The sequence below is a fragment of the Anabrus simplex genome, chromosome 13 (genome assembly GCF_040414725.1).
Source record: "Anabrus simplex isolate iqAnaSimp1 chromosome 13, ASM4041472v1, whole genome shotgun sequence".
NCBI classification, from domain to species: domain Eukaryota; kingdom Metazoa; phylum Arthropoda; class Insecta; order Orthoptera; family Tettigoniidae; genus Anabrus; species Anabrus simplex.
Genome location: NC_090277.1, coordinates 57,356,995 through 57,384,986, shown reverse-complemented (window position 1 = coordinate 57,384,986; position 27,992 = coordinate 57,356,995). Strand labels below are relative to the sequence as shown.

Genomic DNA, 27,992 nt, shown 5'->3' with positions numbered 1-27,992 from the left:
ATGATCTTCATCCATTACTTATGCCATCGTCTCCATTGTTACCTTAAATCTGTTGAGCTGATCCTCCATAGCAGACAGATCAGTGACTACAGCATGCTCTGACAGCAACACTCCTTCAACGTTGTGTACCCACTTCATGAGAGCTTCCATAGCCTCCAAGTACTTCTTAGGTGGGGATCTGTCCATCAGGTTACTCAGCTCTGTTTGTCTCTCAGCCATGCTGTAACAGTGAACATCAACAATATTAAAAACATTATCTACTATGGGCGTGCAAAGAGATGGCCGTGCAAGCACTTGGGAGGTGAGAGGGACATACGGGAGCGGCAGGGTTCGGCATGCGCACAACATCTGACATTGCTCCTAACAAGCAAATGTTTGACCCAGCTGTTCTGTAGCTGCTGCAGGCTGACGTGCGAATGTGAATGGATGTATTTAGACATATTAAAATTAGTGTGGTGCACGGAGTAATAGGATGTCATTCGTTGGTGCTTTTTATATCGTTTCTAGTTTCTAGCTCTTATTATAGGCCATAGTGAACTAGGTCTAATGAAAATAAAAACCTACAACCTGTTTTCCAGTCATTGACCGGGTCAGGGATGGAATGAATGAAGCAGATATAGGCTATTAGTACGATGGGGTCGCCACTCCCAAAGTGATTTATTAATGACTGATAGATGCTATGAAATGAGAATGGAGGGTGTTGCTGGAATGAAAGATCACAGGGAAAACCGGAGTACCCGGAGAAAAACCTGTCCCGCCTCCGCTTTGTCCAGCACAAATCTCACGTGGAGTGACCGGGATTTGAACCATGGCATCCAGTGGTGAGAGGACGACGCGCTGCCGTCTGAGCCATGGAGGAACTAGGTCTAATATACCTGTAATATGGTGGTAAAGAGACCAAGGGGCAAAACAATTCACAGTGAGGCTAGAAAATTAATTGCAGGAATTATAAAGTTATTTGATAATGAAGCCTACCACGGAATACAAGTTAACAAACCGTCTATGCAAAGATCCTTAAAAATGGAGATGTTAAGACTACCTGAATAGACAATATGAGAAAAATATACTCTCTTCTCTCTCGTTGAAGAAATACGACCTAAAGAAAAGAAATATTACATTGATAACCTATTTGCCAGTCAAGGACACACTGTTATGAGATTACCACCCTACATGTGCAACTTGATTCCAACTGAACTTGCTTGCTATAAAATAAGAGACTATGTAAGGTTGCACAATACAATAAGCAATAATGTCCTTAACACGACTGCAAATATAAGTGCATGAAGGAATAGCAACTGGTACAAAAGCTGGCTGGGCTACTTTCTGTCGTTAAGTACAACAAATAGAAGACTATTATTGGAAAAAGGACGGCATCATGCAAGATGTAATAGATAGTAATAAATCTTGGTGACAATGATAGTGATGACAGTGGGTCAAGCGATTCTAGTAGCAATGGTGATAGTACTGAGAGTGCTGGTGATGATGCTGGTAATGAAGACTTCAGCTATGCATTTGCCCCTCTGCACTGAAAGCAAGTGGAGCAACGTTTTTAGTACCGATTAGTAGTGTACTGGCAGGAGCTTATCTCACCCCATCCAAGTGTTCGCCCAGCTATCTCGCTGGGCGCCCTTAGTATTTAAAGTATTAATTAATTTATAAAATAATTTAATCAAAAACGAGACTTGCAACGAGATGAAAAATGTTAGAAAAATTTACGTTCTTGGCCACCACGGCTGTCCTTAGCAGTGTACCAGCCAAGTGAGGTATGTACAGAGCATAGGAAGGATTACATTCCAGTTTACATACATACATACATACATACATACATACATACATACATACATACATATTATCCGCACACTTTATCTTGGTGCATTTGTGTTCGGTGCTGAGGAGTAAGGAGGGAGCTGTCCCGGTATCGATAGTGCTGCCTGGTGCTGCCAACTGAATGAAAATTAAATCTGAATTGAATCTAGAATATGATCGATCGATATGAAATTTCTAAACCGTTATCATCTTAAGCCAACAACTATGCCACATACACATTATAACTTATAACATTATAAAACATTTCTCCATGCGAATCTTGTTCCTAGCATGAATTCCATACTTTGGCTTTGTTGTGTAAACAACAACAGTACTAGTACGTAAATTGTACGCCAGATGCCGCACAACGATGATTAAGTGATTCATAGTTTGTGTTTCAAAGGTTGCCAATTACGAATCTTGAAGATCGCCGAGGTCGAGCGATTCAGCACTAGGGTGCAAATGCACCAAGATAAAGTGTGCGGATAATACATACATACATACATACATACATACATACATACATACATACTTCATTATAGACAGTTATGCCTTTTAGTCTGCAACCTCTGTGAATTTACTAAACACCACCACAATCCTATATTTTAGGATGACCCCATTACAAGTATGAAAATAAGGCACACACTGACTGCCGTTATTATAAGGCCCTATTTAAGATTAGAATTTCTTAACACAAGCCACAGATCCCACAATGAGTACCATTTATTTATAGACGAATTATTATTATTATTATTATTATTATTATTATTATTATTATTATTATTATTATTATTATTATTATTATTTCAAAATAAGTCTCTTTAGTCTCTCATTTTGGCTCATATGGTACTGGTAAACAAGGAAGCATATCTCACCTCAGCAAGAGAGCTCCCCACTTTTCTAGGAAGCCGCTACTGTCTGCTTCGATACTCTCAGCATCTGCCCCTGCTATTCTGTTTGCTGCTAACTCTTTGGCACGTTTTCTCATCTTTGCAATGCGGTCTTCATGAGACTTCATAGACTTCAGTTTTACCTGTATCACAGAAGGTCAAATTCATCAAAAATAATACACAGGCTAATGGAAGAAATACAACAACAGCAATACAGTACAATACAGACCAAGGATGACAAAAGAATGTTATAGGATGCAAGCTACTGAAGGGGTAAAGTCCAATGGAATTGAAAGTTGTAAGACTAGTTGAAGACAACTTTAAGGTGAACCAAATGTAATATACTGGCAGAAAATGAAATTCCAACACCAAGAAGAGATTAGTTTAGAGGAATGCAATTTAGGCTTAGCATCTGTTTAGGTAATGTACATATTTGATTAAAGTTTGCAGGTCACAGCTTTTAGTAAGTGCGACAAGACATGTGACATGGTGGTACCGTACTTTAATAATCTCACTTCTCTACAACAGTGGCCTTGAAAAATGACCAACTTGGGTGTCCAGAGTGAGATATACTTGGGTCATAAGAAGAAAGGGCAGGTTGTAGACTGCCTGGCCTTTGTTGACGACATGGCAATGATTAGTGCAATTTACGAACTTCATCGTGTAGATCCATATTGATACAGTTAAAACTAAGAAACAATGTTAGGTTTTGGTTCACCCAATCAATAGACATCACTTTACAAGTGAACTATTTAAATAAAAAAATATTTAAAATATTTAGGGACATGTTTTGTCTCTATTTGAGACTTCATCAGCCATAAAATCACGTGGTAGATCAGAAAAAACAAATCAGAAACTGAAAAAAATGTAAAAAACGTAAAATGTAAGAACCCAATATCTTTTTAAGGACTATTTGAGAATAATAATAATAATAATAATAATAATAATAATAATAATAATAATAATAATAATAATAATAATAATAATGTATATATATTTATCTCGGCAAATGGACTGAACCCAACTTAGCAGAAAGAACATCATTATCCACGAGAGTCAAGAAGCTGGAACTGGCCTATCAACTGACAAAGAACACTTTATAACAAGAAATGCCTGTCACGCAACCTGAAACTGAAGCACTACCGGTACACGTCAGTTGTACGACCAGAAGCTCTGTATGCCATGGAGTGTCTTTCAGTGAAACGAGGAGGTCTGATGGAGAAACTGTAAGTCAGAAAGAGGGGACTTCTCAGGAAGATCTTACATCCGGTAAAGAAAGATGAGGAATTCTGTAGACACAATTCTGAGCTCTATGAACATACACAGAGGCTCTTTGATTGTGCTAAGAAAAGTAGAGTAGCTTTCTATGGCCATATAGTAAGACTGCCTCCCAAAAGACTAATCAATCGCCTGTTCATCCTCTCGCAGAACAAGATGATTCGTATCACTTGGCTAACAGAAACTGAGAAGGGCATTATAGAACTGGGAATATCTGATCTTAAAGACAGATGGTCTGTACGACATACCTTGAAATAAACCTATGGATTTCAGGAAAAAACCCAGAATGAAGGTACCCCCTGGACAGGTGAAAGAAAGGAGTTACATCGGCAGAAAAAGCTACAATAATGGGCAAAGATCAAAACCCAACAGTTGAACAAGCATTGTCCAATGTAGGCCCATTCGAACCAAGAAGAAGAACAACCATCGCTATAATTGCCATGATTTTGAATGCAAACGTTCATGCATTGCGTCGTACAGGTGCCGCGTGACACTTTTTGGGATGGAGTTCCATGCCTGTTGCACTTGGTCTGTCAAATCACCAGCGGTCAAAGCTAGTATTTGATGATGTTGGATTCAGCACCCCATAACGCCCCATACATACTCAACAGGTGAAAGGTCTGACTGATCTCGCAGGCCAAGCCAGCTGGTCAACTATCTGTAGACCATGTTGGGCGACAGCAGCGATATGAGGATGAGCGTTTTCATCTTGGAAAACTGTGAATGAATGGCAGCACAACCAGTTCAATCACCAGTCTGACGTATAAATCTGCTGTCCAGGTTCTCTTATGTAGCCAAGTTAAAACATCAACATGACGTGATGTGACAGATAAAGCCGATGAGACGGGGAAATTCTCTATCAAACACAAAGTCTACAACACCTTTTGCTAGTGATACCCAATACATCCATTATTCCATAATGAACAAGACCATATAGACTTGACGCCGTAACTATCATGACCACAAGGCAGGTTAAATTATACTATAAATGAATTAATTAACGAATTATTTTATTTTAAGCCTGCTCACTTACTTTATTAAACAAAGGGAGGGACAAAATAGATGTAGGACAAGATTTCACATGGTTTCTAAAAAGGTGAACAAAAATGTATGGGTGAAAATTGCTAAAAAGCAAATATCAAATGGGCAAATTTAAAGTATAGACAAAAGGAAAATTGGAACAAAACAAACTGGACAAAAATTGATGAAGGAGTATACAACTGGATAAAAGTATTGTAAGGACCAAAGGAAGATTAAACAAACATTCTGCTAACAGCTTGCTTCTACTCTCAGCTTGGGCATTCACACTCGTCAGTGGGGTCAATCTTGAATGGATCTTTAGTTACATGTGGGAAGTGTCTGATAAAAAAAGAATCCTCCTGTGGGTGGGGGTGGTAGAATGACATCCACGGTATCCCCTGCCTGTCGTAAGAGGCGACTAAAAGGAGCCAAAGGGGCCATGGGTTGGCGAACACGGGGCCCTTAGCTGAGTCCCGGCATTGCTTCTAGTTAGTTGTGCCAGGCTCCTCACTTTCATCTATCCTATACCACCACCCTTGGTCAACTCTTCTTTTCCGACCCCGCCAGTATTAGAGCACTCTCGAAGCATACGGAGTCTTTCGTTTTCATGCCCTTTATGACCATTGTCTTTCTTTGGCCGATAGCTTCATTTTTTTGAAGTGTTGGATCCCTTCCATTTTCCTCTCTGATAAGTGTTACATAAACAATGGTTGCCTAGTTGCACTTCCTCTTAAAACAATCACCACCACATGTCTGATAAAAAGAAAGCTGAAGAAGAACAAATAAATACATCCCACCAACAACTTTTAGAGTTTTTGGAGATTGAGTTGCTGGAATTTTGTGCCTCAAGGATTCTTTTTCTAGCCAGTAAATCTACAGACACGAAGCTGGAGTATTTGAACTTAAAATACCACTGGTCTGAGTTAGGATCAAACCTGCCAATTAAGGCACAAGAGGCCAGCGCTCTACTGTCTGGGCAACTCAGCCCAGAAGAATAAAAAAAGAAACATTTGTAAATCAATGACACAATAGATAGAGCTGAGAAATCAGCCAGCAAAGACATCTTCAAGGAATTGGAGAATGTCTCAGAAATTCTATACCTTGGTTCAGCCATTTCCAGTTCAGGTAGCTGTGCTCCTAAGATTAAAAGAGGAACAGATATGGTCAAAAATGTAATGACGAATTTGTCCCATTTATGGAAGGATCGCTCTATCTCGTTACCACTGAAAATTAGAGTAGTATCCAGTCTGGTATTTGCAGTTTTCCTCTATGGAGCTGAGACTTGGACCTTCGTGCTAAAGACCTGAAGCAAATTGTTTCTTTTGAAATGTCGTGTTGGTGAAAACTGTTACACATACTTTGGACAGCATTTTGCACCAATGATTCCATTATAAACTAACTCAACCTTGGAATCAGATTGTTATTAATATGGAAACAGAGTTCTACAATTCTTTGGACACACTGTGTGATGTGGGAATGACAGCAAAGAAAAACCGATCGTTCTTGGAAATGTTCCCGGCAAGAGAGATCGTGGAAGAGTTCTGACTCGATGGTTGAACTTTATCAAGAATATAACTGGGCTGACCAATAGCCTCCTCAAGGATCATGATCCTCAGAATTGAGGGAACTATGAGAGTGAGAGTGTGTGTGAGAGAGAGAGAGAGAGAGAGAGAACGAGACCAAATGTGTTGCATAACTCACCCTGCACTGTTCTAACTGGTTCGTAACATTGGGAGAGCCTGGAGAAGTAGTCCCCAAACCCTCGAGCCACTTCTGGTAGCCATCAAGGATCATTTCCAGGCTGCTGATCTCGTTATAGAGGAGCTTCTTCTCCCTGAGGAAGTCTATCTTGTCCTTCCTGTCCTGGAGGAGAGCAGCAATGTCCACCCAGCGTTGCTGGACCTCCGCTAACTTCTTCTCCTCATCTTCAGTCGACTCATTTTCTGAAGGGAAAAAAAAGTAATATTTTAAATTTTGTAAATATTGTAAATTTTGTAAATATTTCCTGAAAACTTTAATAGTAGTAGCCTGTTTATCAGTGGGATTTATTGTTTTTAACAAAATAAAGTTAGATATGTTGTACATTTTGTGTCTAATGTACAATAACAACAAGAATGAAATTCACAACAATTCAAAAAATGAATCAGAATTATCAGAAAATGTATGAATCTGCAGAACTAAAAAAAAAAAAGTGTAGGCAATGGTTTATAACAAAGATGAGCACAATTCGGCTCAATGATCAGCACTTCACCTCAAGCAGGTAAAGGGACAGAATACAGCCTAGCAGCTGCTTGCACGGCTCTAAGTCACAACTAGTGAAGGGGCGCATATCTGAGAGATTTAAACTTTCAACAGTCTTATCGCCCAACGTCTCGTTCTAAGCAGTGCCTTAGATTATGGCGAGGAGACAAAATAAGTTATTTTGTATAGAAACATCATGTGCTAAGTAAATACGTTTAATTATATTAATTTCATTAGTTTATGCGTAGGAAACAAAATTAATTATTTTGACATGTGATAACTAAATACTGCTTTGACTACTGCATTTATTCATAGAAATATTGTACACCAACATAAAAGCTTATTTAGGAATACAGCATATACAGTACAATGAACAACAAACGAACTGTACGATTGTATTTCGTAAACATAATATACTAAGCCAGGTGCGTTCGTGTGGCTTTGCTTGTGCCTCGACTCTGCATATCTCCAGCTAGTCTTTACAGCACAAACTATTGGAAGTCAGATACTCTTGGCTCTTTCTGTACTCATGCCGTTAGCTCATGAATCAGAGCTCTCTAAATGTGTAGACAAAGAGTTTTACAATTCTTTGGACACACTGTGCAACGTGGGAGTGACAGCATAGGCAAACTGACCATATTTGGAAATGTTCCCGGCAAGAGAGGTCGTGGTTTATAAGGAAAGAAGGTCTAAGCTTTCTAGCACACAGGACATAAATGTTCTGTCGAACTGGCTGAATCAGTTAAATAACATCATCTTCCAATATAAGCAAGAGGTAAATGAAGAAAACAGAATAACACCCCGAGTAGTTCATGGGAAGTTATTGTATCTCACTACTGAACTAATAAAGTTTCACTCTTAAGTAAAATCCTTTAGAGTCTTTGCATGCTGCATGGGGAAGCATGTAAGATTTCTACTCTCATTCTCACATACCATGTCATAACAACCTCTCATTTTCAACAGCTTCTCTTTGTCCACTCTGCAACAGAGTTGTGATGAAGATAGTCACAATGACACTAATAGTAGTACATCTTCCTCCAAGTCCTGCACCACAGCTCATGCTGAGCCAGCAGGACTGATACACTATATCGCACCGACGCAAATAAGTCTTATGGCGATGATAGGATAGGAAAGGGCTAAAAATGGGAAATCACAGAAAAACTATCTTCAGGGTTGCTGACAGTGGAGTTCGAACCCACTGTCTACCGAACACTTAACCCCTCAGCGTCGCAGCCATTTAAATAGCTTCCTACCCCGCGGCCGGATGAGATTTCAACTACGCGCGACTGAAATACATCGATTCACTTAAAGCGTTACTACAAGTATAAGAGTATCCCGATTTTCACGAAATTTGGAATTCCTTATGACAGAACTATGTACATGCAGATAATTACATAATTCTTTCACATTTCCTTAGTAATTTAGTTCCGTGTGATAGAGTTCGAAGCACTCTTTGAGACAGGGACTCAAGTCAAACTCCTGGCAGCAGTACACTGACGTCTTCTTTTCACCGTGTTTTGAACACAGGATACAATGTCTCTGAGGTTTGGATTTCCAACTCTTGGTTGCTAATTTCCTGATAAAATGTCTTGCCTGCAACCTTGGAACTGTATTATCTGATGCGCGCCGGCCTTGAATATTTTGTTCCCCTCCCTCCCGAGCGTATTTTGTAAACAAACCTTTCACCAGCTGAACCCGATAAGGTAATTGCTCAATATTTGTCTCTGTGACCTGTGTGAGTATTATTAGAGAATTTAGCAATCAGAATTCACCGATGAAAACTTCTCTTTGACCTGTGTAATTATCTATGGTCTCTTACACAAAATTTCCAAGTACTGTTTCCTCCACATCGTCACTCTCATCATTTATAACTGCTACATCATCTATTTCATTATCACTCCTGCTAATACTGTCACTACTACTTCCGACTAAACTTTCATCTAAATTATACAATATTTCAAGCACATTACTGTCAGTCAAACCACGGCTGAGCGTGGCGCGTCACACGGCCTGATGAAGCTGCAGCGAGACCGAAAGCAACAGGACAAAACTGAACGAGGGGAATAACATTTATGACGAAACAAACCAACTCGATACATATTTCAGATGAAAGGTCGAGACATCGTCTTTCAAACAAAATATATACCATGAACAACTGGTTCTCGTATCGTATGACAGAAAGCAGCACTAACTGATGCCTACACAGAGCGCTCGTGGAGAGTTACGAAAATATTATAAACCAAGAAATAAAGACAAATATAATAAATAAACCGCACTCCCAATGTACAAATAGAGCAAAGAACATCACACGAAAAGACAAACTTCTCAGATTATCATTTCTTTCTTTTATTCTGTGGGAAAGAATGAATCAAACAGACTTTAAAAAAAGCAAGAGATTAGTGCTCAGACTTATTTGACAAATAATTTTCCTTGCGAAAACAACTGCATTATAACGATTTTTCAATTCTTATTTAAAACACTGATAAACCCGAAAATGTCTTCTTGGAAACAAAACAATTTTCATTTCAGTAACTCCAAAACTCTTCGCGCTATAGCCGTAAATGCGAAACCATGTATGGGTCTATACCACGTATAGAGGTCGGCGGCTACGGAAGAAAAGAGGGTCTATACCACGTATAGAGGTCGGCGCTGAGGGGTTAAGCAACTGCAGCTATCGAGCTTGGTAATTCACAAATGAAACGTGTGCAAATCCTCTAGATGTTGCACATTCCTACGACTACTTGAAACACACCGACATGGTTCACACTTCTAAGAACGTTTTTCCTTGATGTTTTACTATGTTGGTGTACCTAAAATTTGTTATTTCTTTATTCATTTCATTATTTATCATTTTAAACACTTCTTTCTTTGCTTTTATCGTAATTATTTTTATGTTCATAACTTTAAATCTAACAGTGTAATTTTTTTCCAATTTTATTAGGAAGTTTCCTTTTTATGACATTTTTTCTCGGTCCTCACAAAAACGTCCTAACCGGTTTTCGCTGTACATGAAAAACCGGATTTTTAACAGATTTACAGCAAAAGAAACCATACACCAAGCCACATAAATAATGAAGAAAAATACACTGCTTGCAATTAATAGAGTAGGAAATTACCCCTGGCTTCATAACAATAAAGACTGAGGAAGCGCAAGGTCATTTATTGGAAATTTTGAAAGTAAATCCAGGTAAATATTTAATAGAAAGAGAGAAAAAAAAAAAGTGAACTGCTAATTTCACGCTCAGAGCAGCATTACTGGACATTCAATGCACCTGTTTGTAGTTCCTCGATGTACTGTTTGCCAAGAGCAATCACCCGGTCTCGTTCTTCTTCATGGCTCCTCAAATCGGTGTCTGTATCCTCGTAGAGGACCATCTGTTCGTCTATGTTCAGGTCGTCAAATGCACTGGTTTGTTTCCCAGCACCCAGCGTCTGCTCCGCATGCTCCAACCAGGCTTGGTGTTGTGACAGGGAAGACTCAAATTCCATACGGCTGCCACTGCCCACACGACGCTTCTTCGATCCACTGTGTTGCAGAACCTGTTACAAAGGTTGTCTATGAGTATGTAAAACCGAGTCACATGCCAAGTTTAAAATATGGAACGTTTTGAACATAACAGACATTTACATGGCCATTTTTAAGTCTTAATTGGAAATAAGTTATAACTGATAGGTTCTTCAGGCAATCCTGACTTTAGTCTGATCTTAGAGGATCGAATTAAGGACAAGCCCATGTACATGGCATTCGCAGATCTAGAAAAGGCATTCAATAATGCTGATTGGAGCAAGGTATTTAAGATTCTGAAGGTGACTGGGATCAGATACCGAGAAAGAAGAATTATCCACAATCTGCACAAAAATCAGTCTGTAGTGATAAGAATCGAGGGTTCTGAAAATGAAGTAGGAGGAAGGAGTGAGGCAAGGTTGCAGTTTGTCTCCCCTCCTTTCCAATGTTTATATAGAAGAGACGGTAAAGGAAATCGAAGAGGAATGTGGAAAGGGAATCACCATCCAAGGAGAGGAAATCAAAACCCTGAGATTTGCTGATGATATTGTTATTTTATCTGAGACTGCAGAAGATCTGAAGAAACTGGTGAATGGTATGGACAGGGTCTTGGGGAAGGGGTACAAGATGACAATAAACGAGTCTAAAACAAAAGTAATGGAGTACAGTCGAACGAAGGCAGGTGATGCAGGAAATATTAGATTAGGAAATGAAGTCTTAAAGGAAGTAGATGGATATTGTTACTTGGGTAGTAAAATAACCAACGATGACAAAAGTAAGGAGGACATAAAATGCAGACCAGCACAAGCAAGAAAGGCCTTTCTTATGAAAAATTCGCTCACTTCGAACAATGATACAGAAATTAGAAAGATGCTTTTGAAGACTTTTGTCTGGAGCATAGCATTGTATGGAAGTGAAACAGGGATGCTAACTAGCTCAGAAAGAAAGAGATTAGAAGCTTTTGAAATGAAGTGTTACAGAAGAATGCTGAAGGTGAGATGGGTAGATTGAATCCCGAATGAAGAGATACTGAATCAAATTGGTGAGAGGAGAGCGATTTGGCAAAATTTTATGAGAAGAAGGGATAGAATAATAGGACACATCTTAAGACACCCAGGACTTGGTCAGTTGGTTTTTGAGGGAAGTGTAGTTGTGAAAAATGGTAGGGGGTAAACCAAGGTATAAACATGACAAGCAGATTAGAGCAGATGGAGAATGTAGTAGTTATGTAGAAATGAAAGGGTTAGTACAGGATAGGGTTGCATGTAGAGATGCATCAAACCAATATATGAACTGATGACTTAAACAACAACAGCAACAACAACAACAACTAAGTGGAGAAGAACACATTTGGTAACATTATTATACCTGAAAAATTAACCGAGTCGAAAAAGAAAAGATGGCTTCAGATATTACAAAATATTTCAGTAGGTTGATGTTTTTGGACTTTTGGAATTATCCCCTCGGTGAAGAAGAACATTTGTGAGCAGCTTTACCTATAGGACATAGATGATTCAGGTGTGAGCCCTAAGAAACTACAGCGATCTCTTTAAAAATCCACTGTTACAACTGTCTTATCTCAGATTATAATCAAGCATTTAAAGTAGAGACTCAAAAGAAGGTATTATACGCGCACTTTTTAGTGATAGATTTTTGTACCGGGTTGAGGAGTAGGGAGGGAGCACTGCCGGTTCTGGTAATACTCCCAACTGAATGGAAATGAAATCTGAATTGAATCGATAATATGATCGATCGATTGATATGAATTTTCTAAACCTTTATTATTTTACGCCAACAACTGCGTCACACACACAATATGTAATATTTAACATTTCTCGATGTGAAACTTGTTCCTAGCATGAATTCTACAGTTTGGCTTTGCTGTGTAAACAACAACAGTACGAGTACGTAAAGTGTACGCCAGATGTCGCACAGCGATTCTTAGTTTGTGTTTCAAAGGTTGCCAATATGAATCTTGAAGATAACCGAGGTCAACCGATTCAGCACTAGCGTGTCCATCTATCACTAAAAAGTGTGGGTACAATATTATCTGCGCACTTTAGCGATAGTTTTATTCTCTCAAGCGGAAGCAGATGAAAACTATTTCAAACTCTATAGAAAGAAGAAAAACTCTGATTTGAACTGATTCATATATGGAAGGAAGGCAGAGATCTTCAGCTTCAAGATTTATTATTTCCATCTCGAGAGCTTCAAAACTTTAAAAGAGAGAATAAAATGAATTTAGGCCTTCAGGGCATCTATACCATGCATGGAGGTTGACACCATGTAAAGAAAAGGAAGTCAGTACAATGTACGGAGCTCAACGTCAAGGGGTAAGAAATTCACTGCCCGGGCTCAGAATGGGGCAGTAATTAAATAAATAAATAAATAAATAAATAAATAAATAAATAAATAGAGAGAGGGAAATTACTTTAAAGAACATCAAAATTTAATGTCGCTAACGAAGCATGCAATATCATTTCTTGAAGTGACACTGGGCCACGTAATTAAGTCTCACAAGGGGCTTTAAAGACTTACATCCTGACTAGTAACACTGGTGACAACTCGTTCCCACTGGCCATCTGGTGATAAGGGAGCATTGTTCATACTTTCTCCTGCCACTGACGTCAGGCTGAACTCAAAACCTGAATTGTTGATCTGTAGAAACAAACAATTATAAGCCATTCAGTAAAGTTACTTCTGGTTATAACAAGAGAATGATTAAAACACACCAACATTTAAATAGCATAAACATTTTACAATCACTGTTATGCATGAAATCCACAAAAGTGTACAACAAGATATGGGAAGCAAAGAGACAAAAGCCTTACTTTTTTGCAGATGACATAGCATGGGGATAGGATGAAATGGAAGAACAAGAAATGGAATCGGGAGCTAAGAGGAATATGGAATAAAAGTAAGTGTGGAGAAGAGTAAGACAGTAGTGATGACAAGAGGTAACAGAGAAAGAAGAGGGAATGTTGAAGTGAAAGTAAGACAATTAGAAGTTTTTAAAGCTTCAAATATTTGGGGAGTATACTTGAAGAAGATGAGAATATAAATGAAGAAATTGGAAAGAGAACCCAACGAGCCAACAGGGATGGTGTGAAACAGGAACATCCCAGAGAAATGCAAGAAAATTCTGAACTCAATGTATTACACACTAATTTTGACATATGTGGCGGGCACATGGACAACAACATAAACATCACTAAAGCAGAAGCCAAGGAGCTGAGATGAAATTCCTTAGAGAAATAATTGGGAAGGCATGAAGGGATAAAATAAGAAATACAGAAATCAGAGAGAGAATTGGATTCCGTGAACTGCAAGACAAGACAGAGAGCAGTAAGCTGAAATGGTATGGACACATGATGAGAATGGAAGAGGGTAGAGTTCCACAGTAAGTATTTACAGATAAAATAACAGGAGGAAGGCAATGGGGAAGGCTCAGAAACAGGTGGTCAGATATAGTGAAGGAGAGTATAGAAAAGAGACGAGTAAAAGTATGAGAAATATTGGAGGAAGGAAGAGAGTGGTGGAGAGATTGAAAACTGTGGAGATCCTTGATTCACAACCCGACCCAGAAAACTGGAAACGAAGAAGAAATATTTTACAGCATTCAGTATCAACCCTTCTTTACCTAAGAGTTTTAAAAGCTTCCTGAAGAATAATAATAATAATAATAATAATAATAATAATAATAATAATAATAATAATAATAATAATAATAATAATAATAATAATAATAATAATAATAATAATAATAATAATAATAATTGTGTGCGGCCTCCGAAGAGGCCTGGTGCAGGTCTTTCAAGCTGACACCATATAGGTGACCTGCGCATCTATGAGCCTACCTATGATGAATTCTAATGCTGAATACAGCACACAAACCGAGCCCCCGAGCCATTGGAATTAACCGATGAAGGTTAAAATCCACGATGCTAAAAAGAGAAAAATGTTCCACCTTTTCAATACAGTAACATGGTTGCACGAATCAATGTAGCAACATATTTAATTTATTAAGGGACCGGTTTCGACATCTGTCCATTTTATGTAATCTGTCCATGTCATCATCAGCCTACACAAAAATAGCAAGAAGTTAACACAATTGTAGCACTTATGACACTTTTCTTGAATTAAAAATAGAAGTTCGTTTAGAGGTTCTTGAGCACTCTTGCTGATCGAACCCGGGACCCTCTGGACCAAAGGCTAGCATGCTAAACATTTAGCCATGGAGATGGACAATATTGTCATAAAAGGAAAGAACAGGACGCTGAAAAATTTTCCTCCCTTATCCCCCTCCCCCAAACCCAGCCTTTTTCAGTTCAAGTTTCACTGTTTTACAGATTTTGTAACAGTGGCTCCATCTCTGTCTTCCCTTGTCTTGTGTAATGCAACTGTCAGGAAACAGCCGAAACAGATGATGGAGATGAAGTTTGACGGAAAGAGAGCGAGCGAGAGGGAGACCTTAGACCAGGACTGGGACAAAATGATGCAAGAGGAATAGTATAAGTAAAGAGGAAGCTGGAGAAGTGCCATAAATGCCACAATCAGACAGGACCTTGAGAAGAGGAAAGGAGGACGATGATGATAATGACAGGAGGTGTGGGAAGAGGGAGCAATAGAGAGAAGAGACAAGGACAAAAAAAAATCACTCCAGATCTTCTTAAAATGCCATCCTCAAATGGATAAGCTCCCCCCCCAACTATCTCAGTTCTTCTACATTCTTCTCTTCTCCGCTCCAGACGAGCTTCTTCCTACTTCCCAGCTTCATCAGGAGGCTGGGCATCAACACTCACTGAGGGGCCATCTTTACAGATCTTCCACCTTGATGCAAGGGGTATCGGATTAGAAGAAAAAAATCCCATTAGCGCAACAGCCCTGATGGGCCTTGGCCTACCAAGCGACCGCTGCTCAGCCCGAAGGCCTGCAGATTCTGAAGTGTTATGTGGTCAGCACGACGAACCCTCTCGCCCGTTATTTTTGGCTTCTTGACCGGGGCCACCACCTCACCCTCAGATGGCTCCTCAACTGTAATCACGTAGGCTGAGTGGACCTCGAACCAGCCCTCAGGACCAGGTAAAAATCCCTGACCTGGTCAGGAATCGAACCTGAGGTCTCTGGGTAAGAGGCAGCATCATGGAGCCAACGGATAAGAAGAAAAAGCCAGATAAATACAGGGAAAGGGAAGAAACAGCAATAAAGATAAAAACAGGTGGTAAAAGGTAAGAAACACAGGACAAACACAAAATTCAAACAGAGCGAGTTGGCCATGCGGTTAGGGTCGTGCAGCTGCAAGCTCGAATTCAGGAGATAGTGGGTTCGAATCTAACCTTCGGCAGCCCTGAAGATGGTTTTCCTTTGTTTCCCATTTTCACATAAGGCAAATACTGGAACTGTACCTGAATTAAGGCCACGGTCGCTACCTTCCCAATCCTATCCCTTTCCCATCCTTCCGTCATGGAAATCCTTTGATGTGTGAGCAAAAAAAAAGTTCCAACAGGATAAGAGCCGAGTTAGTGATTCATTGTTGATAAATTTGACTATAATAGGTGCTATTTATATTTGTACTGACTTGTAAGTATTATTTAACCTTCCCTGGTAGATCTTAATTAGATAGCATACTGCTGGATACAAAACACTTCCAAGTAGTATTCATCTGCTGATTTCTATATCAACTCCTGAACTTGCAAGCATTTTTTAATTATATTAATTTTTTTCTCTGCGTTCTCATGCTTCTTCCTCTTACTGATTCTCTTTCCCCAATGTTCAATTTTTCCATATACTTAATCAAGGTATTCTGGGACATAAGTTCATTTCTGCTCTCAAGTCATCCTGTTTCAGGATTATGAAAAGTAAAATTGACAGTGCACTTCCCCACCTTCATTTGATTTATAGTCCCAATCTATCTGCTTGACAATTTCATATCTTGAATAAACTTCTACTACATATTATATTGCATTTCCTTCAATACCTTTATGAAGTAGAATTTCTCAAATGATTGATCTAAGTTCACTGCTTATTTAAGAAAGTCTTATGACAAAGTTCACGACTATTTTTAATCATATAAAATTGTGAGTAATAACGTTCATATTTTGTAAGCATTTTGCTCTCAGTGTATTTGGGATTTTATGACCTGCAGACACTTGCTTTATCTACGGTTTGACTTCATGGTATCATTTCTGGTGCACCAAAATAGCCCGTCTCTTAACAATAGAAATGTTACAACCAAACGTAACAGATTACTTGACAATAAGAAACTGTTAACTAGAGACACTATTAAAAATGCTTACCCTTTGCCCTTGGACTTCCATAATCTGAATTAGAGCATCCCAGCGATCTTGTAGGAACTCAACTTTCTCCAGGAACCGAGTGGCCCTCGCAGGACTGGAGCTGGATAAGAGTTGTTGTCCGCAGTCCTGGAGAGATGTGATCCTCTTCTGTTGGGCATCCATCTCACGCTTGAGGATCTGAATGAAAAGATGACAAATTATTATAATAATATCACATGACTTTGGGTGTCAAAATTCAAATTGATACCACATGGGCACTATTATAATTTCTTTTGTTTTTAACAATGCTATACAGGAGCTTGTTGTGTTTGTCTTGCCCTGTACTATTGGTAAGATCTTCTTTGCATTTCCGTTTCTCAATGTCAACTATTATTTTGACCTGTAATCTTTTTCCTCTGTAAAATGATAGTTTATCCTCAATTTCACTTGGATTTCCTCGCACTCCAGCAGCTGTCTATCACCAAGGAAGTTGTCTATCAACATTTCTCTTTATTACTATAATAGATGAGGTTATAAAAGCATTGAAAATGAAGGATCAGAGAACAAGTGCACTTGTATTTGCTGATGATGTTATGCTATGGGGTGAGACAAAAGCAGAAGGTCAAGCTAAACTAGATCTTTGGCAGGAAGAATTTGAAAGAATGGGAATGATCATCAGCCGAACTAAAACCGTCGGTTTAACGACGAGTCGAAATTCTGAAGCAGTCCACCTGCAAGTGCAAAATGAACAAGGAGACATTATCAATAACTTCAAATACTTAGGGAGCTTTGTTTCTTCTGACAATACCATAAACCATGAAATATACAATAGAATACAAGCTGCATCAAAATTCAACCACTCTGTTCGTCAATTACTTTGGGATGACTCATTTCCCCTAGCTTGCAAGCTCACGCTGTACAAAACATATCTTGTACCAATTCTAACATAGGAATGGAAGCAGCAACGTTGACTAGATCTACACGAAGTCACCTACAAGCCAATGAAGTGAAGTTCCTTCGGTCATGTCTCCAAAAGACAAGGAGAGACAAAATAAGGAATGAAAGTATTCGGCAACAACTTGGATTGGACAGGAGCCTGTTAGAAACCTTAAAATTAAGCAGATTACGTTGGTATGGATACATGAGAAGGATGACTCCAATTAGGACCCCAAGAGCATACTATGAAAGGAATGTTGTTGGTAAGAGGCCCAGAGGGAGGTCTCGTGATAGTTGGGAAAAGCAAATTTTCAAAGACCTCGCCATACGTGATGTAAATTGGCAGCAGAAGGTAGAACATCAGCTGTGGATGGACAGGACGAACTGGAAGAGGCTCGTAAACGCCCGCACCTGGCTTGCTGGAGCGGAAAATTGATGATGGTGATGGTGATGATGATGATGATGGTGATGATGATGATGATGATGATGATGATGATGATGATGATGATGATGACCACAAGGGTGGCTTAAGTGTCAGTTTCAATGTCCTCAGTAATGGGCATTCCAACACAGTTAAAAAACAGTAATTGTTCGTAGCAGCAAAAGGAAAATTCTACAAAGATGTACTATGATGCTGAGAGAATTTACAGCTTTCATTCATCTTTCTCTCAATTGTATTACAGTTAAAATAGTTCCTCTCATCTGTATTTTAATGTTCTTATAATACATAAGTGTTTGTAGTGTTTATGTGCAGATGATGGCTCCAAGAGCCGAAACATGTCCACTATTTTTCATAAATAGAAGGGGGGACAAAATATAAACAGGATTTTATTTTTTATTTCATTTTTTGAAAAACACAAGGCAATTACAATTTATTTTTCCACATAATTTCCTGCTTTGGAAATGCATTTGTCCCACTGTATGGGCAGCTTTTTGATGCCCGCATCGTAGAAAGAACAGGGTCATGTCACCAGCCAGTTTCACACAAAGTCTTCCTCACTCTCGTCATCTTCAAATCGTTGACCTCCTAGAGCTTCTCTAAGCGGTCCGAACAAATGGAAAATTGCAGAGCGATAAGTCCGGGCTGTAAGGAGGATGATCAAGTGTAGTCCAGTGCATTTCCTGTAGCTTGGAGACAGAGCTGCAGTATGGGGCCGCACATTGTCATGGAAGAGCATGACTAGTCGAATCGGTTGGTCTCGTCTTTTGCTCCGATATGCAACCCTCGCCTTGTTCAACAGCTCGCAGTAGTAAGCAGCATTGATTGTAAGTTGCTCATGCCTGTCAATCGTTGTCAATAATGTCTTTAACTGCACAAACGTTTTCGTCTGTAATGCTGGTCCGAGGACGGCAATCATGTTGCTGATTTTCCACATGTTCTCATCCTTCCTTGAACTTTTTATGCCAAGCAAACTCGTACATCCTTGACAATGTTTGATCAGCGAACTGTGCAGTCAATCTCTGGCAAATTTCCGCCGCTGTAACTCCTTCACGAGCAAGAAATTTTATAATTATGCATTGCGCAGTGGAGGGGTGCACTTGTTGCTCCGACATCGTGAGCGTTACTGACGAAACGGTGAGAAATATCTAACAACACGCTCTCCTCACTCCTAACGCTCCCGTCCAAGTATAGGAGAAGCGCGGCGCCAGTCCTACCAACTGGTGATGTTCAGGAACAAAAAATCCTGTTTATATTTGATCGACCTTCGTAACCTTGAGATTACAGTGTCGTGTAATGATTAGGTGGTTGAAACTATACACAGCGAGTTTCTTTCATCGGTTGGCCGGCAGGTGCACCCAGCTTATCTGCCTACCACTGACTCATCACTTCCCGTTACACAGCTCGGTGACAGCACGGGAATGCCCGCACTTCGCAGTTCAGGTTCTATGCTTACAACGTGTGTTAAGTGTTGATCTGTCCCTCCAACTGTTCTCGTGTTGTGAAGTGGTACTTCGGAGTATAATTCTCATAATGCCTCCACACGAGTACAGGTAGAGGAAAGGGTATTTATGTACGATAATTTTGTGAAAACCAGAGTCTTGCAGGGAAGCTGTTAGGCGATTTGTAGCACAATTTCCAAGTGTACACCCTCCACACACAGAATCCGTGCAGAAACTCTTAAACAAATTGGGAGAAACTGGTTCTTTACTCGATGAGAAGTGAAGTGTTAAAGTAAATGAAATCGCAGTGAATATGCTCTCGCAAACAGACTTCTCATAAATCCATCAAAATCGCAAGCTATCATTATCGGTTCCCAGAAGCTCCTACACAAGATCAATGATTCGATCATTCCTCCTTTACAAATAAATAATATCACAATTCCGTACAGTAAAACAGTGAGAAATCTTGGGGTGACTATGACTGAAACTCTAAATTGGACAGAACATATCAAAAACATAAGTCATAAGGTGTTTGCTACTCTACACCCACTGAAATTAAACAAAGATATTATACCACTAAACATGCGGCAAAGATTAACACAGACCCTAATTCTTCCTATCCTTGACTACTGTGATGTTATCTTGGTAGACGCTACTAAAGAACAAACTAGGAAACTGCAGCGTATTATGAATTGTTGCCTTAGATTCATTTTTAACCTAAGGTATGATGTGCATATTACTCCTTATTATCAGGCACTGCACTGGTTAAAACCTGATAAGAGACGTGAATATCATATACTTGTCTTAATACACAAACTCCTGCATAGTAACTCCCCCCGGTATATTTCATCTAAACTTCACTTCCTCTCTTCCTTCCATAATCGTAACACTCGCTCGGGCTCCACTTTAGCTATTCCTCTTCACCACTCTTCTGTGTATAATAAATCTTTCATTGTAACCGGATCCAGGCTTTGGAATTCCCTGCCAGTAAGTGTCAGGAGCATTGACTCCTTCCTCAAATTTAAAATATCTTGCCGAGACTTCCTGTTGAGAGATACCGATTGAAGTGTGTATTGGTGTGTATTGTGTGCGTGTGATTGGTAATTGTAAAATTAAAAATTGTTTCTGTTAGTTTTATATAATATAAACGTAAGGGTAGTTGATAAGTGTGTACATTGTAAGTGTATGTGCAAGTGTCTGTGTGAGATAGAAAAGAGGACTGAAGTAACGAGCTAATAAGATAATAAGCTGCATATTGTGTGGATGTGTAACTTAAGCTTAATTTAGGAAATAGTATAAGTAGTGTAATTAGTATAATCAGTAATAGGTAACCTTAATATTATTTATTGTATTGTGGTTAAGTGTAAGAGAGGGCCGTGTGCCCTAACTTCGCCACATGAAAGAAGCCATAATAAATAAATTTAAAAAAAAAAAAAATTAGAGGTGTGTTCAAAAAAAGACCGAACTGTGGCTAGAAAAACTTTATTATGTAGCTTACATCATTTCACACACTGTCCCCTTCAAAATAGTCCCCTGCACTATCAACAGCGTGTTGCCAACGTTTCTTCTACTTTTGGAATGCTTCCTGGAATGCACTTCCTTTGATGGCGCAAAGTTGCCTCGTCGCATTCTCCTTGATCTCCTCAATGTCTTGGAAATGATGTCCTTTCAAGGTGGTTTTCAATTTGGGCAATAAGAAAAAGTCTGCTGGAGCCAAGTTGGGAGAATAGGGCGGATGGGGCACAATAGGAATTTGGTGTTTTGCCAGATAACTGCGGACCGAGAGAGAGGCATGTGCTGGCGCATTGTCATGGTCCAACATCCAGGATTTGTTTTCCCACAGTTCAGGCCTCTTCCTGCGCACAACATCTCTCAAATGCGTTAAAACATTCTGGTACAGTTCTTTGTTCACTGTCTGGCCTCGGGGTACAAACTCGTGGTTGACAATGCCTTTCCAATCAAAAAACACAATCAGCATCACCTTGATGTTTGAACGACTCATTCGTGCTTTTTTCGGTCGAGGAGAACCTTTCCCTACCTACTGTGATGATTGCCTTTTGGTTTCGACATCGTAACCGTACACGCACGTCTCATCTCCAAACGTTTTCCCAACTTTGAAGCAGAACTTCACGCACACGCGTTGTTCCTCAAGCTGTTTCATTATAGAATTCGACGAACATGTGACACACGCAATCACTTCAGAGGCTCTAACTCAACTGATAATGCAGGCAATGGAATGCGGAAAGCAGCGGTCTGTTGTCAGAAGTAGCCGCTAGGCGCCGCCACAGTCACAACTCGCTCAATGTTGCGGTTTGCGCGCAATTTACAAAGTTCGGTCTTTTTTTGAACACACTTTGTATACACCTACAAAATCCCAAAGACAACTTGGGTTTCGAAGAGCTCAGCATGGCGGGCTACAAAAATGTTAAAATTGAAACCATACAAGGTAACTGTAGTACATAAACTGCATCCTCATGATCAAGATAAGCGGGTACATTTTTGTAACTGGATGTTGCAAAACGTCCATGAAGAAATAATTGATCCATGCTTAATATTTTGCTATGACAAAGCATGGTTCCATTTACATGGCTATATATCAAAGCAGAATAAGAGTACAGAAAACTACCATTGCATATACGAAATTCCTTCACATGACAATAGGATCAAAGTATGGTGCGCAGTGAATGGATACAGTATTTTTCAGGGCACAATTAATGCATAAAGATAAAGGGATAATATACTCAAATCATGTTTTGACAAAATGACCGACACTGACAGTTGAAATGGATATTTGCAGCAAGACTCTGCCATTGTGCATACAGCTAATGACCCATAAAACTTAAATGAGGAATTTTTTTTAAACCGTGTTATAAGTATGGACTTACGGCCATCACTGTCTGCAGATTTAACTGCTCGTGATTTTTATTTATGAGAGAGCTTAAGTAATAAAATGTATGCAAGAAAACCTCAGACGTTAGACGAACTGAAACAATATATCTGGAGAGAAATATCCTTAGTTACGGAAGATGAACTTATGCGTGTGAATCAGAGTTTCCTAAGACGATGCCAGAAATGTGTGGGTGCAGGAGGAGAAGATTTCCAGTATTTGCTGTCATAAGGTATGAGCTTATTTTCTTAATTACTAATTTTTTTAATTCCTACTTTCTTAATTCTTATTGTTATCTCATGCCGTGCACGTAAAGTGCTGTCCCTGTTGCTATGCCGCAGAGCGGGACGTGATGAGTCAACGGGAGGCAGATAAGCTGGGCGCGCCTGCTGGCCAACGAATGAGAGAAACTCTCTGTATTTTTCTCAAGTTATATATAATCAAACCAAACCAAACCAAACTCCATGGCACTATAGCCCTTGAAGGGCCTTGGCCTGCCAAGCGACCGCTGCTCAGCCCGAAGGCCTGCAGATTACGAGGTGTCATGTGGTCAGCACGACAGATCCTCTCGGCCGTTATTCTTGGCTTTCTAGACCGGGGCCGCTATCTCACCGTCAGATAGCTCCTCAATTCTAATCACGTAGGCTGAGTGGACCTCGAACCAGCCCTCAGGTCCAGGTAAAAATCCCTCACCTGGCCGGGAATCGAACCCGGGGCCTCCGGGTAAGAGGCAGGCACGCTACCCCTACACCACGGGGCCGGCTTATATATAATCAACACGGACTAATATGAATATGATCACCTGTAATGACACTGCTAGTCAATGAAATGCATGCATGTAATGGAAGGCAACAAACAGAGACAGGATGCTATGTGGGAGAACAAACCGTTTCCTCAGCTCATGCAAGGTTTTCAGGGTTCACTCAAACCACCTTGGTGAGGTGATTTTTCAGATGAAAGTCTCAATCCTGGATGAAATGTAATGTTTTGTTTTTTTGTTTTTTTTTAATCTCTGCATATGCAACACTTCGAACTATTTACAGTCTGATAAGTATAACTAAAAACAAATGAAACAAGACTTACCTGTAACTTCCGTATCCTCTCCAAGACCTCTCCTAGTTCTGTGGCAGGGTTAGCTTCCAGCTGTTTCAGTGCTGTTTCTTTGGTATCCAGCCATGACTGCAGTCTGTGGTATTCTTCTGTCAACTGACTCCATCGTGTAATCAAATCCTGCAGTTTGTTCCAGCGTTCCTCTGTCCACTGGCAGATATGTGCCCATCGTTCGCCTAGGGCAGTCAGCTGATCCTCCATTTGAGAGTAAGCTGAAAAGGGATCAGTTTTCAGTATATTAATAATAAATAATAATCCTATCACGGTTGCAGTCATTTGACATGTCAGTGCCAAGATGCAAGATAGAAAATTATTGGAATGAAATTAACAAGAAACAAGATAATCAATAGTCGAGGCCGTGCACACAATACTCGCTACACTCAGCTATGTGCGGAATGACTGTCGTTTGTTTACTTCTCATGGCCTTCTCATGGAGAACGTAGTCGGGCAGTCAACGATGCTGCCAATCTATTTAATTTATCATTCGGGCTAGTGACAAACAATTGGACTGTGACCAAGCAAAAGGGGTCTGAAGATGTAAGCCCCCAGGTTAGCTATTAGGTCTTTAGTAATTTGCAGGGTGATAACAGTCCATTCTATGTGGGCGAGTGCAGTGCATTCAATTTTAAACATCCCTGTTTCCTTTACATGTTCTATCTGCCTGTTGCCATTTCTTGATGGATACACTATTTTTGTATCTGTCTCTTGGCACAGGCCAGAGTAAAGTGTAGCTTCCACCGAAGTCCCAGTCTCATCCATGGCCGTGACAATATGGAAGCTGCTGGGGTATGGGTGGTGCTGAGTAATGACATTTCGAGCACAACTGGTGTCTGAGTGTTATGAAAGGTGTTGCTCATAGGATCAGTCGTGCTGCAGTGGCACCTTCTGGTCCAGTGAGGAAAGCAATGGCAAACTACCTCACTCCTCATCTTGCCTAGTACGCCTCATTTGGGCTCTGCCATTGGTTTTTGCAGTTTCCCTATAACTGCATAGCCTTTGGTGGTGCTATTTGAGGATCCAACCAGCCTCCGGGCTGATGACCTGACAGACAAACAGACAGACAGACATGTTCTATTTATTTGTGCTTTTGTTTTACTGGGGTTGGTAATGGAATCTAATTATCATCATTGATGGGAATGACATCACATCCCTTTTGACAATGGCTAATTGGAACACAAGAAGCTACTTCAGCAATGGACAATGGCTGTTTGTTAATAGGTTATAAACGTAAATGTACTTCAGGGGGCAGGCTGGTCGGTTCCTGGACATCGCAATGAACCCATCTCTCCTCTAAGGAATTTTAAGTAAGATTTGTATAATATATACTTCCTCATAACTACAATATTACAAACCTTGGGTGGCAAGGTGTCAACTTCTGCCACAAGATATCCCGGATGCATAATACATCTTGCTATAGTACAAGAACAAGCAGCAAAATTTGGACTTCAAACAGAAGATGAAAACATTAAATTTATGACAGTCATCAAAACTGTGCCACAGGATATTAACTCATTGGGCCCGAGCCACGGAACCGTTCCGTGCTTCGTCTCGGTGGACCAAACGCCGGACCACGGAACTGTTCTGTTGTCTCATTTTACTACGTAATTCTCCTTTTCCTCAAGAGATGGCAGAGTGAGTTGCATTTGTGATTTGTGTAGGGACTCTTTCTTTGCAATGTTATATGCTCTTTGGTAATATATATCGATAGTGTGCTTGGTAATATTAGTTTGAAGTGGTCTATCTCTACCTTTGAGATTCACTTGTAAACAAGATGGCTGCCAGTATAGAACTGATATTTACAGATATATAACCCCTTTTAGGAAGTAATGATGATTAGGAATGTAATTTTTTCAGTGAAATTAGTAGTAATGTTAGTACTAGTGTGAGCAATGCTCCTGAATAACAAATAGATGTGGAAATCGAAGAGAAAGTGTAAAGAGAAAACTGGGTTACAGCTCAGCAGGCGGACTGAGTAGGCCTATGGTCCCGTGATGCTAATAAAATAAAGTGTTTTACTGTATTCCTTGTTCCGCAGTTTGTGGTATGGAAGCCTTTTGTGTTCATGTATATTTAAATCTTTAATCGTCTTGTAACTAAGAAATTTCTCATGACATGAAGCGACACTATATTTCCTCCAAAATAATCCCAGCGCCAATGCAGTTTCAATCCAACAAATATGCAGGGCTCAATGGGTTAACATTGGTACAAATAGAATCTCCATAGTGAAGGAACTTAAATACCTAGGTGAATGGATTATCGAGAATGGAAATGAAGATGGAAACTGCTTTAAAAATTACAAAACTCATTTACAACAACCAATGCCCCATCTGGAACAGTAAGATTCAACATTACATAACAGTAATTAAACCAGGGGCACTATATGCTTCCAAAACCCTCAATCTACAAACAAAAAGGATTAAAGGAACAATTACAGATTAAGGAACGAAAAGTTAACAGCCATATCTTAGGGCCAAGAGTTAAAAATGGAATTCATTACCCTAAACCTAATTGTGAAATATATCAACGTGTTTCCAAAATAACTGAAACGTTGCGAATGCAATGAAGGGCACTTAGAACGAATGGACTCAAGCAGACTTTCCAATAAAATTTACAAAGTCACTAGACCAATGTGGTATAAATTAATGGAGAAAGACCGAGGATCACCAAATCTACTATAGATGGGCCCATGAGAGTTGGAGTCGGACATTTGAGTGGCGAAAGCAATAACGACGAAGTACACTGTGTTGTCATAGTTACCTCCATTTGCGGCATATTCCCCTTTCAATCCGGCTGAATGTTTTATTAGACATGTAGGTCTAATACAATTCAATAAACTTTGTCCGACTCGTTGGCTGAACGGTCAGCGTACTGGCCTTCGGTTCAGAGGGTCCCGGGTTTGATTCCCGGCCGAGTCGGGGATTTTAACCTTAATTGGTTAATTCCAATGGCACAGGGGCTGGGTGTATGTGTTGTCTTCATCATCATTTCATCCTCATCACGACGCGCAGGTCGCCTACGGGAGTCACATAGAAAGACCTGCACCCGTCCTGGGATATCCCGGCACTAAAAGCCATACGACATTTCATTTCATTTCAACTTTGACCCATTCCTAAGCTCGTGCAAATAATTCCAGCATTTAAGACAGAACATGTCATTGCCAATAAATATAAGATTTCATAATCACCAACAAAATCATCAGTTTCTGACAATAGCCTCAACAAATGTACATGTTCAATACAGAACAGAACTGTACAACTAGTCACTGATTAACTTACAAAAAATAAACTAACAAGAAAATAATATTCAGAAAACAAACACATAAATACATAAAGCAGCAACAACTAAGATAGTACCACTCCGGATAATATCACAAAAATGACAGAGCAAGCAATCCCACGTAGTGACAGCTTCCTTAAATGTGGCATCGAAGTTATCGTTGCCATACCAACAGACCATTTTCGAGCAGTGTTAGTCAACTTTTTCTCACTGGTGGCGCTAAACGTCAGACTCCAACTCTTTTGGAGTATAGATCGTAACGAAATCAAAATTATAATCCAAACACAGGGATATGAGGAGGAAGAACAACAGCACAGCAACCTCCATGAGGTAAATGGAGGAACGGAAACTTGCGCAGTCCTTACGAATGAACAAGGTGGACTGACTCAATAAAGAGGAATGCAAGAAGCAGCCTGAACTGGGACAGACTGATAGCTGGAGAAGTGTCATAAATGCCCCGAAACGACAGGAGCTGAAGATAAAGGGGAAGGAGGAGGAGGAGGAGGATATATTTTCATTACCTATATTCGTACTTATCAATCTATCAAAACATTAATAAAAGGGGAGTACAGAAGATTCCATACTCTTCAAATAATAAGTATAAAGAAATGAATAAGCTCTAAAAGGAATTAAAATAAAACCTTTCCTATGACATGAAAGTTTTAAAAGAACTGGGGTCAGTGAAAATGAAAACCTACAACCTGTTTTCCAGTCATTGACTGGGTCAGGGATGTAATGAATGAAACATATATAGGCTGTTATTACAATGGGGTCGCCACTCCAAAGGTGATTTATTAATGAGTGGTAAATGCTATGAAATGATAATGGAGAGTGTTGCTGGAATGAAAGATGACAGGAAAAACCGGAGTACTCGGAGAAAAACCTGT

At 39.8% G+C, this 27,992-nt stretch overlaps 1 protein-coding gene across 1 annotated transcript in view; it reads right to left on the bottom strand.

The window, feature by feature from the left end:
- The window catches only part of LOC136884743 (dystrophin, isoforms A/C/F/G/H), a 1,317,506-nt gene that overhangs the window by 1,040,158 nt on the left and 249,356 nt on the right, over nucleotides 1-27,992 (bottom strand). The window contains exons 12-18 of the mRNA XM_068230054.1: nucleotides 23,803-24,041; nucleotides 17,037-17,213; nucleotides 13,279-13,398; nucleotides 10,508-10,775; nucleotides 6,696-6,937; nucleotides 2,682-2,839; nucleotides 43-220 (exon numbers count right to left, since the gene is read on the bottom strand). Of these exons, the coding sequence (XP_068086155.1) occupies nucleotides 43-220; nucleotides 2,682-2,839; nucleotides 6,696-6,937; nucleotides 10,508-10,775; nucleotides 13,279-13,398; nucleotides 17,037-17,213; nucleotides 23,803-24,041 (1,382 nt within the window). The remainder of the gene's footprint in view (nucleotides 1-42; nucleotides 221-2,681; nucleotides 2,840-6,695; nucleotides 6,938-10,507; nucleotides 10,776-13,278; nucleotides 13,399-17,036; nucleotides 17,214-23,802; nucleotides 24,042-27,992) is intronic.